Source organism: Balaenoptera ricei, chromosome 20 (genome assembly GCF_028023285.1).
Source record: "Balaenoptera ricei isolate mBalRic1 chromosome 20, mBalRic1.hap2, whole genome shotgun sequence".
Taxonomy (NCBI): domain Eukaryota; kingdom Metazoa; phylum Chordata; class Mammalia; order Artiodactyla; family Balaenopteridae; genus Balaenoptera; species Balaenoptera ricei.
The window spans coordinates 56332383-56348544 of NC_082658.1; the positions used below are offsets into that span (position 1 = coordinate 56332383).

The 16162-nt window shown below is 56.0% G+C and overlaps 1 protein-coding gene across 1 annotated transcript in view; it reads right to left on the bottom strand.

The window, feature by feature from the left end:
- Nucleotides 1-16162, bottom strand: part of PIK3R5 (phosphoinositide-3-kinase regulatory subunit 5) — a 71699-nt gene that overhangs the window by 1756 nt on the left and 53781 nt on the right. Inside the window, exons 6-15 of the mRNA XM_059907378.1 lie at nucleotides 9073-9142; nucleotides 6309-6483; nucleotides 5597-5750; nucleotides 4871-4954; nucleotides 3864-4593; nucleotides 3573-3735; nucleotides 3112-3237; nucleotides 2470-2598; nucleotides 2219-2312; nucleotides 1889-1965 (exon numbers count right to left, since the gene is read on the bottom strand). Coding sequence (XP_059763361.1) covers nucleotides 1889-1965; nucleotides 2219-2312; nucleotides 2470-2598; nucleotides 3112-3237; nucleotides 3573-3735; nucleotides 3864-4593; nucleotides 4871-4954; nucleotides 5597-5750; nucleotides 6309-6483; nucleotides 9073-9142 — 1802 coding nt within the window. The remainder of the gene's footprint in view (nucleotides 1-1888; nucleotides 1966-2218; nucleotides 2313-2469; nucleotides 2599-3111; nucleotides 3238-3572; nucleotides 3736-3863; nucleotides 4594-4870; nucleotides 4955-5596; nucleotides 5751-6308; nucleotides 6484-9072; nucleotides 9143-16162) is intronic.

Genomic DNA, 16162 nt, shown 5'->3' on the forward strand with positions numbered 1-16162 from the left:
AGCACTCTCAGTCCTCGGCCTGCCTGACCTTACAGGAGAATGCCATCCTGTTCCCTCCTCCCCTCTCCTGGGCGTCCGTGGCAGCACGCTCCCGGCTTCCCCACCGCCAGCCTGGCCGGGGCCTCTGCTTTGCGCGATCGCCCCCCTCTGCCCCCATCACAGGACGCAGGTCTCAGGAGCTTCTCCTGGGGCCTCCGCTCTGTTATTCCTACTTTCTCCTTTAGGGAGCCTCACCCATGGCCCTTTCTCCATGACCACCTATACACCCATCTCCACATTTCACCTCTGAGCTCAGGCCCACCCTCCCACTGCCTGTTCTGCTCTCTCCTTCCCTCTCGAACCCACTATGCCCCACACCCACTCCCCCACTGGAGCTGGGCTTCTTCTGAGAAAATGGTCCTGCCAGTTGCAGAAGGCTGAAATCCAGGAGTTGGAGCCTCTCCTTTTCTAATCCATCCCTAAGCCCTGCTGCTCATGTGATTCACATATAACCCCCATTTCTTTCCTCCCTAGTGCAGGCTGCCCATGTTTCTCTCCTGGACAACCACGGGAGCCCCTGACTTGGCTTTCCCACACCTCCTGGGGTCCCCTCCGATATTCCCCACAGAGCCACCACAGGGGGCTTCCAAACCTTAAATCTGATCCTGCCACACCCCAAACGGAAAGCCCTTCACAGGATACCCATTACTCTTAGGACAAGGACAAAACTCCTCTCATTGAACCAAGGCCCTTGGCATTCCAGCCCTGCCAATTTCTTTAGTTTCACCTCATCATCCTTTCCCCCCTCACTGTCTCTGCTCCAGCCCCTCTGGTCCTCCTTCAGTGCCCTTGGATGTTCATGTTCTCTCTCACCACAGGGCCTTTGCACATGCTATTATCTCTACCTGGAGGGCACGTCTCTCTTCTTTTCTTACTTAACTAACTCCTGGTTTTCTTTCCAACACTGACTCAATGGCCCTTCTCAAGGAACCTTGTCTAACTTTCCTCACTGGGTTGAACAATCCCCTTAAGGGTTCTCACAGAACCCTTTACCTCTCCTTCATCTGTTCGTCACAGTTGTAATTATACATGTTGTGGGATCATCTAACCCCTCCAGACTGTAAGAGCTTTGCTCACTCTCGTGAACGCTCCTGTGCCATGAACAACATCCGGGACACAGTGGGTGTTTAACGAACACCCGGAACACAGCACCCAGTGTCAGTGCCCCTGCCCACCTCCTCGGCCACTACATGGAAAGAATCCCATTGTCTCTATCCCACCAGCCCTTTTGTTGCCTTGTCATCACTTGCCACTCTTTAATATTACCTTGGGCACTTTCTGTTTCCTTGTTTATTGTCTGTCTCCCTCCTCTAGAGAAGTTAAGAGGGAGGGCCTGGCCCAGCACAGAACCTGACATGAGTAGGTGCTCAATAAATATCTTTCAAATTGCTGAGGGAGGGAGGCAGGGAGGGAGGCAGGGAAGAAGGCAGGAGGCTGCCCGTCCGGGAGGTGGGCCTGTCGTGGCCCAGAGGCGGGGTGTGCTCATGGGCTCCCCCCGCAGCTCCCCTCACACCAAACCTACTCCCACACACCCACCGGGCACAGCAGTCCCTGGCCTGTCCCTCGCTCTGCCCCGTTCTCACCCCCAGCCCTGAGGCCAGGCCCCAGCACTTCTCGGAAGGGCTGACTGAGCACTGTTCGGCGGTGGGGAGAACCCGGGGCGGGGGCAGCTTTGGAGGCAGAAGGGGAGAGGGAGGTCCACCGCCTCTCCTTCCCCCTTCTCTCAGCATCCAGGAGAGCCCGCCGCGGCCTTCCAGCTTAAAGGCCGCCCGGGGAACACAGGAGGCTGGCTCTGGGGGGGCGGCATGGGGAGCAGATCCTGGAGGGAAGGGGCCAGCATCAGTCTCACCTTGCTGTAAATAATCTGTAGTGTTAGAGGGATGGCCTCCCGGTCACCATCGATGCCCAGTCGCTTGCTGCCAGGACCTGTGCCACACACAGACAGAGCCTCTGCTTCTCCTTCCAGTGCCCTTCACAGACCCCGGGCTCTGCCTCCCTGCCCCACCGCCCTGGGACCCCTCCTCCCCAGGGCCCCAGATCCCGGCCCACCTCCCTCTAGCTCTACCTCCAGGGGCCCCACCTCCTGGCGCCCTCTCGCCCCGCCACCCCAGGGTCCCCCTCTCCGGTGTGACACCACCCCCCCCAGCCCCGCCTCCACTGGGGCTCAGGCAGCACCCACCCGAAGCCTTGATGGCGCGTGTGGCGGCGGAGTGACCCAGCTCCAGGGAGTGGATGAAGATCTCTGTCGTCTTCTCCCCGGTGATGAAGGTCAGCTGGAGAGGGCAGGAGCGTGGGCGTCAGCGTGGACCTCCAGGAGGGGCCCCCAGCACAGGCTCCTCCAGCACAGGGCTGCTGGCTGCCCGGGTGTGGAAGCAGCCCTGCAGCTAGTCGGGGGGAGGAGGTGGCGCGAGGCGGCAGGGCAGGCCTTACCTCGGTCTGATAGACCTGCAGCAGCACCGGCCGGGCAGCGAAGCGGCAGTAATAGAGCAGCATGTCCGCCAGGATGGGCAGCTGGGCAGGAGAGCCCTCCAGGGGCCGGGACTCAGCCTTCAGAGACTGCTGTGGGTTGTGGGGGGCGAGCCCGAGGGACAGGGGGACAGAGAGGGAGAGAGAAAGGGAGGACGAGAGGAAGAGAGACAGAGGTGCAGACACACAGAGGAGAGATCCCGAGGCAGACAGGGCCAGGGAGGGGGACGGTGAGACGGGAGCAGGAAACAGGATGGTCAAGGGAGGACCCACAGCCCGGCCTCCGCCCTTCCCTCGCTGGCCCGTGGGCCTCCAGGGAGGCCCCGGCCGAGCTGGACAGAGCTGGGAGTTGAGGAAGGGAGCTGAAGCCTAAGGCAACTGGACCCTCTGGGGCCCCTCCCTCTCGGTGCGGCGACCCCTCCCTGGGCCCCCGAGCCCCGGCTTCAGCTCAGCCCTGCTTCCACCCACCCTCCTTGCTCGATCCCAAGTGAGCCCTGGTCCTCCAGTGGGGCCGCAAGCTGGATCCCCCAAACTAGGGCCTTCAAAGCGAAGCTGGGTGACCACAGCCAGGGCCCTCCACCTGCACCCAGGAAAGGGGCCGCTTACCTGGCACAGGACTTCAGGGGGCAGGTGCATGAGGCCCAGCACGTTGCGCTCGTACCAGGGGTCAAGCATGCCGAGGTAGTGGGAGATGTCATTGGTGCTTTCCTCCCAGGGGGCTGCACCCAGCTCCTGGGGCGGTGGCGAGAGTCATTCCCAGCCACCCGGACGCCTGCCACCCTAGCTTCGGGGCCCTGGGTGGCACCTGCATCCCCACCCTGAGCTTCTCTGCGCCCTTGGAGAGGTCTGACAACTCTCAGTCCGTGTCACACAGCAAAACGTGCCCCCGCCCACCGTCCGGCCAAGTGCAGGGCAGGGACCACGCCCGGGAGGGAGGCCCAGGCAGGAGGCAGCAGCCCCTAAACACAGGGATGCTGGCGACTTCCGACCAGCCCCCTTCCGGTGACCGGGACCTGCTTACACCTCCTCGCTTTGCCGCCCTGCTGGGTCCAGGGCTGGGGACCTACCGCAGGGCCGGGGTGCCTTGGGGGGTCTGTGGGGAGCGGCGGCGTCTGGCTCCGAGGGGCTGGGCCGGCGCTGGCGCTGGTCCCGCGGCTCCGCTTCATGGGCACGTAGAAGAACTGAAGCTTGAAGAACCGTGTGAGGAGCGGACGGTTGCTCTCCAGCCGCCTGCTGAGAAGAAGATGGTGAGAAGGGAGGCCCTTGGCCCCTCTGGGACCCCAGTCCTCGAGCCCAGACGCCGCCAGCACCACGCCCCTGCTGCCCGGGGCAGACTGATGCCCTGTTTCGGCTCTCACCGCAGTTTGCTGTACGCCCGGGCCACCTTCCCCGAGATCCGATCGGAGCCGAAGACCACGACTCGCAGCGTGGAGGCCTTGGGGTCCTCGTCCCCGCTCAGGAAGGGGCAGCGGCGCCGGTGACAGGAGGCGGGGGCCAGGAGCCAGCCGGGCGGCTGGGGGTCGAGCTTGTGCTGGGGCAGGGAGTGGGAGCGCTGGGCCCGGGACGGGGGCAGCGCCGGGCCATCCAGGGGGCGGCAGGGGCTGCAGAGGCTGCCGGCCCGCCGCAGGGGCGGGGCGCTGTCCGGGCTGCCCTCCAGGGTCCGGGAGTCCCTCCGCAGCACCAGCTGGCTGGTGCTCTTGAAGAGTTTATAGATCCTGTTGAACTTCTGCCCGGGCCTGCGGTGGCCCCGGCGCTCCTGGCTGCCAGGCCTCTTGGGCCACTCGAAGGAGCTCTCCTCGCCGTCCTCCACGTAGCCACTATCCATGCCGTCAGAGAGGCCCGCGACAAAGGAGGTCAGCAACTGGCGGGAGAGGGTGGGTCCCGAGGCCTGGGATGAGGCAAGCGACAGCGTGGAGTCGTGGAAGGCTGCCGAGCCGCCGGAGAGCAGCGAGTCCCTCTCGGCACAAGGCCCCTCGGTTTCCAAGTCCTCCTCGTCCTCCTCGTCCTCCCCGTCCTCCTCCTCATCGTCCCCCAGGATTCCTGGTTGGAGCAGCTCCTGTTCCTTGAGCAGGATTTCCTGCAGGATGTCTGCAGGGAAGCAAGGGGAGACACCGTCTGGGTGTCCGAGCCCTTGGAACCCCTCTTGCACACCCTTGGGCGGGGTGACAGACTGAGACAGAAGGAACTTGGGGAGCAGAGGGCAGAAGGAGGGCAGAGGGCAGCCCAGAGCCCCGCCCCCTGCTCTGCTCAGAGCCTGCTCAGGTGGGAGGGCTGGCACGGGGGTGGGGTGAGGGGCAGCTGCAGAGGAAGAGAGCCCGGGCAGTTTGGGGGGTGGGCACCACGAGGGCCCCAGCGGGCTGCTTACCAAAGCTGTCCTGGTTCCAGCTGTAGGTGTAGCACCTGGCGACAGGGATGGGGATGGTACGGAGCTTGCCAGGCTTTGCAGTGTCTGCAGGAACGGGGGAGGGAGGGGCAGGAGGTGAGGGCTGGGTAGAGGCCTTGAGATCGGCCAGCCCAGACCCCTCGTCTTGGAGGAGAGGCCAGAGTTGGGAGAGGACCGGTACAGGACATGCAGCCGAGTGGGCCGAGGCTGAGTTGGAAGCTGGGATGCCTGGCCCGCAGCCAGAGGGCTTCTCTCAAGCCCACCAGGTAAATGCCATGCCCTTTTGTGAGCTGCGTGAATGTGGCCAAGTCTCAGCCCCTGTGCCTCTGGTTCGAACAGGAGAACTACGGCACCATCTCGTCAGGCATCCCTTCTTCTATAATAGACGTTTCCCGGACCCACTGGGGCAAGGTGGGCCATGTGACTAAGGTGGCTCAAAGGGGTACGTTGTCTTCATTGTGCAAACGAAGCCCCTTGCCCTTGATCAGCACTCTTTTCCTCCTCCCCCAGGCCGCCCCAGTGGCGATCTTGGCAGCCCAACCCTGCAGACGGGAACTGCACCCTCGGGGATGGTGGAGCCAGGAGGTGTCAGAGAACCTGGGTCCCTGAATGATTGTGTGGAGCAGAACCGCCAGGCCGACCGGGGCTGCTCACCTGGGGAGCTGCTGGGGCCACACGGGGAGATGGGCCCCACCCCCAGAGCCTCACCTAAGGCACCAGGGAAGCCGGCTTTCTCCCCCACCGCCTGCAGCTTGGTCCTGAGCCACTGCCGGGCCTCAGCTGCATCCCCGATGCCAGATGCCAGTTCCTGTGCTTCTGCTGTCTCCGTGAAGATGTCCTCGAGCTCTGCCAGGGTCTTGGACTGAAACCCAGGGAGAGGCAGGCTTGCTCCCGAACCACGGCTCGGCCGCCCGACTTCTCGAGCTCCTGGTGACCAGTCCGTCCCCGGCCTCATTGCCTGCCACCACCCACGGCTGAGCGGGGAGCCAGGCCTCCCCGCTCAGCCCCTATTCTCCACAAGTGGTCAGAAAGAAGGGCCCAGAGCCAGAGCCCTGCAGAGCTGGGAGGGACTTCAGAGCTCACCGCTGTGGCCCAGAGAGGGGAGGGCGCTCCCCAGGGCCACACAGCTGACCTGTCACAGAGCTCGGACTAGACCCCAGGGCTTCCAGCTTCAGTCTAAAGCTCAGTCCTGTACCACCCAGCCCACTGGCCGCTGGATTTGGAGGCCCTATGTCCAGTCCCACTGCCTAGGGTGCCACCCACCTGGGTTACCTCCAGCGACTTCCCCGCCGTGTCACTAGGGCCGAGGGAGGCCAATGTACCCGGGCCTCGGAGAGGGACCGGAGAGGGGACCCTGCCTTTGCAGAGAGGTGCTCTGCCGGGAGGGGGCGGTGCTGAGCCCAGGGCCCCAGACACATACCTGCAGCTGGCAGTGCAGACCTGGGAGGTCGCAGTGGGCCCCAAAGGTGGCCTGGAAGGCGTGCAGGAGGAGGGTGGAGTAGGCGCTGTGCGCGGAGGGCCCAGGCGCGCTCAGCTTGTCGGCCACGGCGAGGAACTCGGCCTGCACCTCCACCGGGCTCAGCAACAGCACGGTGCTGGGGACGCAGAGGACCGGCCATGGGTACTGGGCGCGGGGGCGGGGAAGGGCAGCCGCAGAGCCCACGTGCCGGCCGGAGGCCAGGAGAGAGGCTGGGGGCTCAGGGGCCCCAGTTCCAAGCTTATGATCTACTTCTGAGGAGTTTTCAGCTGGGGTCTTCAAAGACCTTCTAAAAACGGAATTCGGGACTTCCCCGGTGGTCCAGTGGTTAAGACTTCTCCTCCCAGTGCAGGGGGGTGAGGGTTCCATCCCTGGTCAGGGAGCTAAGATCCCGCATGCCTTGGGGCCAAAACCCGTCCCCCGCAAAAAAACACAGAAGCAATACTGTAACAAGTTCAATAACGACTTTAAAAATGGTCCACGTCGAAAAAAATCTTAAAAAACCGAACCCGATTTTCGCAAATAAATTCTACCTTAATTTTTATATAAAACATTTTTCCTACAGGATATTTCAACAGATGCACGATGACGCAGAAAAGGATTGTGTTTTAGGTGCCGTGACTGGAAACCAGGCTGTCGTTTTGGGAGGGGACAGCAGGACAGCCACATGCCGTCGTGTGGTGTGGCCTGAAATTTCCGCCCGTGCCCTGCTCCTCAAGCCAAGGGTCGGGGTGTGGGGTGGCATCTGCCAGGAGGAAGGGGAGCCAAGTCAGGGCTGCATCTGATTCCTCTGCTTACAGGGGATGCCCTTGCTACCTTGCCAAAGCCATCATGCAGGCCAGCATCGGGCTGGGGGAGGGAGTGTGTATCCAGCCACGCCCCACCCCCGCCTCCTCTTCCCCTGGACCCTGGGCTCCCTCTTTTTTTTTTTTTTTCTTTTTTTGAGTGAAAGCAGGTTTATTGAGAGAGATACACATTCCACAGGCAGAATGCATTCCGTCTCAGAAGGCGAGATTGGCCCCTGGGCTCCCTCTTGATCCCAGTGTTTAAATGTCTTCATCATGGAAAATTTCAAACATACCCAAATGTCAGGAGAATCGTGAACCCCGAGGATCTGTCACTCAGTTAACAGTTAACATACGTCTGTTCGCACTTCACCCTGGCCAACCCCCGATCACTGCATTTTCTCCAAGGTATTCCAGCCATCGCGGTTTTATACCTGTAAAGGCTTTTAGTATGAACTGCTCACACTTGCTCTCGTTCTCTCACAAATCCGTGCTGTGTTTAAACCCAGTGCCAAGAAGCACCAGGCAGGTGGCCTTCCTGCCAGTGTCTGTGGACAGAGGTCCCAGAGCCGGCCCTGTGGCCAGGGCTCAGGAATGGGACCAGGCTCTGTCAGAGTTCCCAGGGTTTAGGGAGGAACTCATTTTGATTTCTCTATTTGTAAGAAAAAGGGATCGGGCTCAAGTAAACGGTCCCTCACTGAGGGACCTCCTCCTTCACCGACTGCTGGATCATCCCCTCATGGACATGCATTGAGCTCCACTGTATACAGGACCAGGCCAGCCACACCCGGGCCCTCACCACTTGCACCTCCTCTGCACGCCTGTTCCCAACCTACAGAAAACCAAAGTGAGACTCTCTGCTCAAAGCTCTTTCTACGGACCTGTCCGTGCCTCAGTTTCCTGATCTAAAAATACCTTTCTTGCAGGGTTAACAAAAGGCTTGGATGATGCAGTGATGCCTGCAACAGTGCCCGGGGCTCAGGAAGTACCTTGAAGGGCGTTGGCGATAATCCACCCTTGACCTGCCTCAGCCCTCTGGCAGGATCCTTGTTACTTACTAAGCCAACATTTACAAGACATTTTTTATGCCCTTTCTGTCTCTCTCAAAATCTACCACTAGCTTTTTTGTTTGTTTTTACCGAGAAGGAACTCAACCAATGTTTGCTCAGTGAATGTGCTGTGAACCCCTCAGGCTGAGGATGAGGAGGGGCCTGGGGTGACTAGAACTTCTGAGCTGGTGGAGGCTGGGGTCTCCAGGCACCCACGTGCTTGGAGGCTTGCCGGAGGGTCCTTGGAATGGAGGCTTCCTCTCTAATGCTTTTCCAACAGGCGGGGACCCAAGAGTGGGTAATGAAATCACTTCAGGGATTCACAACCAGAACAGCCTTTTAAGTGAAATAGACTAGAAGAGATCAGAGCTCATCCTTGGGAGAGGGTGACTTTCATTTCCTAAAACTTGTCTCAGCTGCGTGTGTGTGTGTGTGTGTGTGTGTGTGTGTGTGTGTACACCAGGCTTTCATATAAAATGCATTTTTTATTGTAGGTCCCAGTCAAAAAAGTTTGGAAAAATGCTGTTTTAATAACAGGCAGAAAGACATTATAGAAAGAGCCTCAGCTTTTGAGGAAGTCTGAGGCTCAAATCCTGACTCAGACACTTACTAGCTGACTGTCCTTGGGGAAGTTACTTGGCCTCTCTGACCTTCAGTTTCCTCATCTGAAAAATGGGGGTAAAGTAAGGTAATGTATGTTCATGCAGCACCTGGCACAATCAAGGCAGGTGGTTTTAACCTTTTCCTTTTTTTTTTTTTTTAAGTCTCAGACCCATTTAGGAATCTGATGAAAGACCCTTAGCCCTGAAAAAAGAGGCTGTGCACAAAACACGACCACCCCCCCCAAACTCCTCCCTCCCCAAGAGCACTCACACAGTGGAGCTGCGATGACTCCTAGTGGACAGGCCCTGCTCGGCCCTCACCAGTCGCTGGTAGGAGATTCCTGTGGCCAAAAGAACAAAAACAAAAAAAACAGTTCACGGACTTACCTGTTCCTTCAGGAGCCTGGCACTGGAGAATCTGGCTGGGAGTTCACGGATGAGGGTCAGGACAAGGGGCAGATTAGGCCCATTGCCACCAGGGTCTTTAACAGTCTGATTCCCAGGCCCCACCCGCCCTGCAAAGCTTCACTCTTCAGAGACTGCGGGGCAGGGCACCCTGGGAGGAGACCGAGGCCCCTGAAGCGGCTGGGTCTCCTGCTCTCCAGCTGGTCCTGGTTCTGTCCCTGCAGACCTCCCCGGGTCCCGGGTGACCTCCTGCAGTGGGTGCGCCAAGCACCCCTCAGCTCAGCCTCAGCTCCGGCCAGCCCCCAGCCTCCCCCTCAGCCTCCCGGCTCCGCTTCCCACATGCTCTCGGGGGGCCCGTGGGCCTGCCTGGCGCTGTCCCTCTCTAGGGCTGAGCCTCTGCACCAAAGACCCCCTCCCCGCCTTCCTCTCTGGCCTCATCCACCTCTCTGTCACCTCTGATTCAAATGTGCGGAGAAGAAACTAGCCAAACTTTTCCCTTTTTCCCTGCAACTTGACTCAATTCCGTAGCTGTAAAAGTACGTATTCAGTTCTGCGTCAGCTACGGTGAGGCTGTCACACAATAGCTCGCGCTGCTCACTGATGAGGCTGGGATTCGGGGGGCAGGCAGCCTCCTTGTTAGAGCTTGGACATCGTCACAGGGGCCCTGCCAGGTGTGGGCCGGGTGTGAGCTGGGAGCAGAAAGGCAGCCCCTTGGAGGAGTCAAAGCCAAGGCTGGGGTTAGAGACGGCTGTAAACAGAAGGGCCGTGACTTTTGTTTAGTGAATGGCCGAACATTTCCAATTTATGGTATTCCAACTTAGGGCCTAATTGCTCTGCTTTGGGGGCCTTTCATTTGGTGTGTCTTCCATGTAATTGTCACATGTTTAGATGTTAATGTTATGTCTATTTTGACAGGAAAGTCCCTGAAACAGGGATTACTATCAGGACTCAGGACGCCATCTGGTGGCCGCTCACAGACATGACAGAGAAAAGTCCCCTCGTTGCCCCTTCAACTCCCAACAAAGTGCTGCAGGAGTGTCTCCAGCACCCCGGGGTCTCCCTTCCCCCCAATCTCCCCGACCCCCAAAAGACACAGAGAGCAAAGTCTTCTCTTGACCCGTCCACACTTTTCTTTTACCACCTGATGTTTTTAACGGGTAACCCACGCCCTGCTGACCCGCTGCCGGCCCCGCCCCATTTCTGACGCCGTAAACGCAGGCCAGGCCGGGGCCACACTCCCGGGGCTACTGTTGGCCACTTTCTCCTTGAAGCCTGCTCTTCCCTTTAGTCTCCACGACGAGGAACATTCTCTAACCTCCTCTATCTCTCCACCTGCGCATCTTAGGATGCTTTAATGGTCTCATTTGGGGATGATGGCATCATTAGCGCTGGGAGCTGCTGTTTGCCTGATTTTGTTGTATTAGTGGGGGACCCAGAGGGCGCTGTTTCCAGAGCTGGTTGGCCGGTGCTGAACAGCCCGGATTCCAGCAGCATCCGCTGAAACTCTCTACCCCTCTCCCAAAGACAACCATCAAATCCCCCCACTCCTTGGCTTCTCTTGATAACGGACCTCCACTTATTGGGGAACCTCAGGGCATTGGGCGCCTCTCTCCCTTTGACCTTCACCCCTCCTACCCTGGGCATCTCGGCAGACGGGAACACTTTTCTGGGACTGGCTTTCTTAGACCAAGGCTGGCCCAAAGGGCTGAACAAAAAACCCACCTAGGCGGTTCCGTGTCAGGTCCTAATACGTAGGCAATGGAAAGGGCCCCCTCACACGGGCAAGGGATGGGTCCTAGGCGGTTCCGTGTCAGGTCCTAATACGTAGGCAATGGAAAGGGCCCCCTCATACGGGCGAGGGATGGGTCCTGGCAGTTGGGAGCCGATGGTGGGCAGCCATGGTGAAGTTCACACGCCTTGCCCAGGCACGTGAGCCCCTTTGTAACTGAGCTTTGTTTACCCACCTGAGCTTCCCCTCTTAATTTTTAAAATTATTTTATTTATTTTATTTTTGATGGAAGTATAGTTGATTTACAATGTTGTGTTAGTTTCAGGTGTACAGCAAAGTGATTCAATTATACATATATATATCTACCTATTCTTTTTCAGATTCTTTTCCATTATAGGTTATTACGAGATATTGACTATGGTTCCCTGTGCTATACAGTAGGTCCTTGTTGGTTATCTGTTATATATATAGTAGTGTGCATCTGTTAATCCCAAACTCCTAATTTATCCCTCCCCCCCCCTTTCCCTTTTTTAGAGTGGTGACTAGAAATGGCCATTCTGCACAGGACAGCCGACTAGGAAGACAGAGGATGCGTGACAATCACCCTGCTGCCACCGAGCAGGAGCTGGTACCACACTGACGACACTCTTACAGAACGTCCACGCTGAGGGCATGACATGGTGCCTGGGCATCCGTGCGGCGGGCAACAAGAACGTTGTCCGGGTCTGCTGGCTGTCTTCCCCTGAGAAGGTGAGCGCCACGATTCCACGGAGTCCTCAGGGCCAGCACGAGACAGGAGAGGCCCCGCCTTAGCTGCATTTCAGTCCCAGCCTAGGAGACCATGCTGTGTTCCTCTCCTGACCCGCACCGGACCCCGACACAAACCCTCCCAACAGCTGGCTTCCTCTTATGCTTTCCTCCCTTCTGGGGTCCCCTGGGCAGCAGTTTCCTGACCTTCATCTCTGCGACGGGCCTGGGCTCTAGAGAGTCTGCGGGGATCGGGGACTCAGGCCGTGAGGCCTCGGCAGGCCCTGGGCAGGAAGGTGAGGCGCGGCCTCAGGTGTGAATAAATCCAGGGCGGGGAGGATGTGGAGGGTGGGAAGGGATGTGGCCTGAGCCAGGTCAGGAAGGCGAGAGGAAAACACAGGGGAAGGAAACCACTGGGCAGAACTACACGCACACAGAGGGGATTTGGTTCTTGGCATAAATAGGCCAATGTAAAAAAAAAAAAAAAAAAAAAAGACATATGCTGCAGTGACCCCCTGGAACAGCCCGTGGGATGGACGAGGCCTCAGCCTGGTACAGTCTCCAGGCCTGGGGGTGGGTGAGGCGAGGCCTGCTGCCCCAGCCCTCTCAGCACCCTGCTGACAGTCACCCAACAGGACCAGTCCAGGCCTTCCAGCCCCTCTTACTAGTAAGTCACACGTGGTAGAGACTTCTGGGCATCTACCCAACACCCACCCCCTTCTTCACCAACGGGACACGGGGCGATGTGCCCGGTTGATAAATCAACACTTCTCAACCGCCCTTGCAGAAGGAGTTGGGTGGTGCCTCTGGAAGACCCCTCTTTGCAACCCCCCCTCACTTCTTCCTTTCTGTTAACTGGAATAGGGGCATGATGGCCAGAGCTCCAGCAGCCATCTTTGACCATGAAGTGACTTGAGGACGATGTTTCCTGTTAAGGATGGTGGAGCAGAAAGATGGGAGGAGGCTGGTCCAGAATGTTCGTGGGACCACTGTGTCAACCCTGGACTGCCTTCTTCCAGATTTTTTTTAATGTAAGAGAAAAACAAACCCTTATGAGTTTAAGCCACTGTTATTGTGGGCTGTTATAGGCAGCTGGCTAAGTCCTAACCAATCACAGCCTGTGATTTCTGGAAGAGGTGCCCTCCACTCTTTTCCTCAAACCTCCCTGTGATATTGTGATATGATAAGAAACATATATGTGGTCTTCATCCCAGTTCCTCAGACAGAGCTCCTAAAACTTGTTTTCCTGAGGAAAGTGAGTGATTACGAGTGAGAGGAGCATCTTTTGTTATTCACAACGAGCCCCCTTAAACCAGACCTGAGTTTATGCCAATGAGGTGGCTCTTGGTGGGCCCCGAGGTAGCTTCTAGATGGGGGCTGGTTGCCTGAAGGAGCCAACCACGTGATTGCCTTCCCCTCCTCCCTCTAGGAGGAGCTGGAGGTTGAGTTAACCACCAATGGCCAAGATTTAATTGATCATGCCTCCATAATAGAACCTCCATAAAAACCTCAAGCTATGGGGTTGGGAGAGCTTCTGGGTAGGTGAGTGCATCCATGTGCCATGAGGGTCATGCACCCCAACACCACAGGGACAGAAGATCCTACACTAAGGACCTTTCCGGACCTTGCCCTATGTACTTCTTCATCTGGCTATTCACCTGTATCTTTTATCATATCCTTTATAACAAATCAGTCAATGGAAGTAAAGTGTTTTCCTGAGCTCTGTGAGCCATTCTAGCAAATTAAAGAACCTGAGGAGGAGGTCATGGGAACCCCCGATTTATAGCTGGACAGTCAGAAGGAAGGGACTTGGTATCTGAAATGGGGGTGGTCTGTGGCCTGAGCCCTTAGCCCGTACGGTCTGCCAAACTCCAGGTAGTTTGGGTCAGAACTGAACTGAATCGCTGGATGCCCAGCTGGGGCCTGGAGAACTGTTTGGTGGGTGTGTGGGGGAACCCCACGCATCTGGCGTCAGAGTGTTCATTCTGTAATGACGGCACAGAGGCCCACCTACAGCCAATGACGTGTGATGTTCTTTCAAGGGGTGTAAACCTTTCATTCCATAATCACAGATAAAAAGTATAAAATGCAAATTCTTTGATCAGTCATGTCCCAGAGAAACATACTGCCACTGAAGAACATTCAGAATTCACCTGCCACCAGCTGAGAGACAAAACTGACTAATCCAGGTTTGTTCCTGCTTTGAAAGGAGGTCAAAGGGTGGGCACGTGCTCAGAGAAAGGAAAAAGGGCAGGAGAAGTTGCCCAAGGGGGGAGAGTGCTCACCAGCTGGGACCGCCCAGGGCCTTTCATCACACACAATCCCCTGCCTATGCCTCTTGGTAGAAACACAGCTTCATGTGAACCTGAGAATGTGGTGTTTGGAGTCAAAGAATATGGTTTCTGGAATCAAATGGACATGAGTTCAAGTGGTAGAACTCTTGTTAGCTATGTGACCATGGGCCAGCTAAACTGTCTGGCCTTCACTTTCATCGCCTGAAAGATGGGAATAATAGTAACTCCCCAGGGGGATGTTCTGAGGATAGATGACACTGACCCTTAGCAGTGCTGAATGCACTGTCAGCCCTCAGTGAAGGCAACCAACGCCATCACTGCCATCAACATCCTCCTCATCATCAACATCCTCATCATCATTATCATCAGCATCATCCTCATCAACATTATCATCATCCTCATCATCCTCATCCTCATCCTCATCAACATCATCCTCATCATCATCCTCATCATCCTCATCCTCATCATCATTATCATCAACATCCTCCTCCTCCTCCTCATCATCCTCCTCATCAACATCATCATTATCATCAACATCATCATCATCATCGTCAACACCATCAGCAGCAGCAGCATCAACATCATCATCATCATCATCAACATCCTCCTCCTCCTCCTCATCATCATCCTCATCCTCATCAACATCATCATCATCATCAACATCATCATCATCATCAGCATCATCATCCTCATCATCATCAACATCCTCATCCTCATCATCCTCATCATCATCATCAACACCATCAGCAGCAGCATCAACATCATCATCCTCATCCTCCTCCTCATCATCATCCTCATCACATCATCCTCCTCATCATCAACATCACCAACAATTGCAGTCCTATTTTTTTAACTTGAAATATAGTTGGTTTACACTGTGGTGTTAGTTTCAGGTGTACAGCAAAGTGATTTGGATTCTTTTCCATTATAGGTTATTACAAGATACCGTATAGTTCTATGTGCTACACAGTAGATCCTTGTTGTTTATTTTATATATAGTAGTTTGTATCTGCTAACTCCAAACTCCTAATTTATCCCTCCCCACCCCCTTCCCCTTTGGTAACCATAAGTTTGTTTTCTATGTCTGTGGGTCCGTTTCTGTTTTGTAAATAAGTTCATTTGTATCATTTTTTTAGATTCCACATGTAAGTGATATCATGTGATATTGGTCTTTGTCTGACTTCACTTAGTATGATAATCTCTAGGTCCACTCATGTTGCTGCAAATGGCATTATTTCATTCTTTTTTATAGCTGAGTAATATTCCAGTGTGTGTGTGTGTGTGTGTGTGTGTGTGTGTGTGTGTGTATCACATCTTCTTTAGCCATTCATCTGTTGATGGACACTTGGGTTGCTTCCGTGTCTTGGCTACTGTAAATAGAGCTGCTATGAACGCAGTTCTACTTTTGACAAGGGGGCTCAGAGAGCTTATGTAACCTGTCCAAGGTCATCAGCTAATAAGTGACAAAGCACAGGTCTTTGTTATCTGAAAGCCCATGTTCCTTCTCTCACATTTGACTTCATAGCTAAAGCAAGAATCATCAAACTTTTCTGAGTCTTGGTTGTCTCATGCACAAAATGGGAGTAATGTTGCTTTTCCCTCTTACTCCACAGGGCTGTGGTCTGGGTGAGATGCAATCATGGAGCTTTGGGTGCTTTGAAAACTGCAGAGTGACTCACACATATGATGCTCACTGTCACCCCTCAGGATGACAGACCAATTCTCTGCAGACAAGTATTATGGTCTGCACAGCTGTGTGGGCATAGAGTAAATACTCAACAAACATGTGGGCTGAACCCAAGAGGGGTGTGGTGGGCAGGACCCAGAAGCACTGACGTGAGGTTTCCTGCCACCCCCAGATGGAGGCAGTAGGCGACCCTACTGGGGGTGGAGTCAGGAAGAAGGGGGAGGCCCTCAGGCTTGATAACCTGCCCGCTTCCTCTGCCACCCAGCCACATCAAAGTGGGATAAACTGTTTCCCTCATCTCCATGGCAACTGACTCCCCAAGGCTCCATGGGCGGAGGGCCCAGCTCCCCAGGTCCCGTGTCATCTTCTCCCTGTGACCTGGCCAAGATCCGTCTATTAAGCTAATACCACCCCAAACCCTACTGTCCCCAGCAATGGGAAATCAATATAGGCCAGCATTCATCCTCACAAACTGCTGAGAGGGAGACATTCTTATACT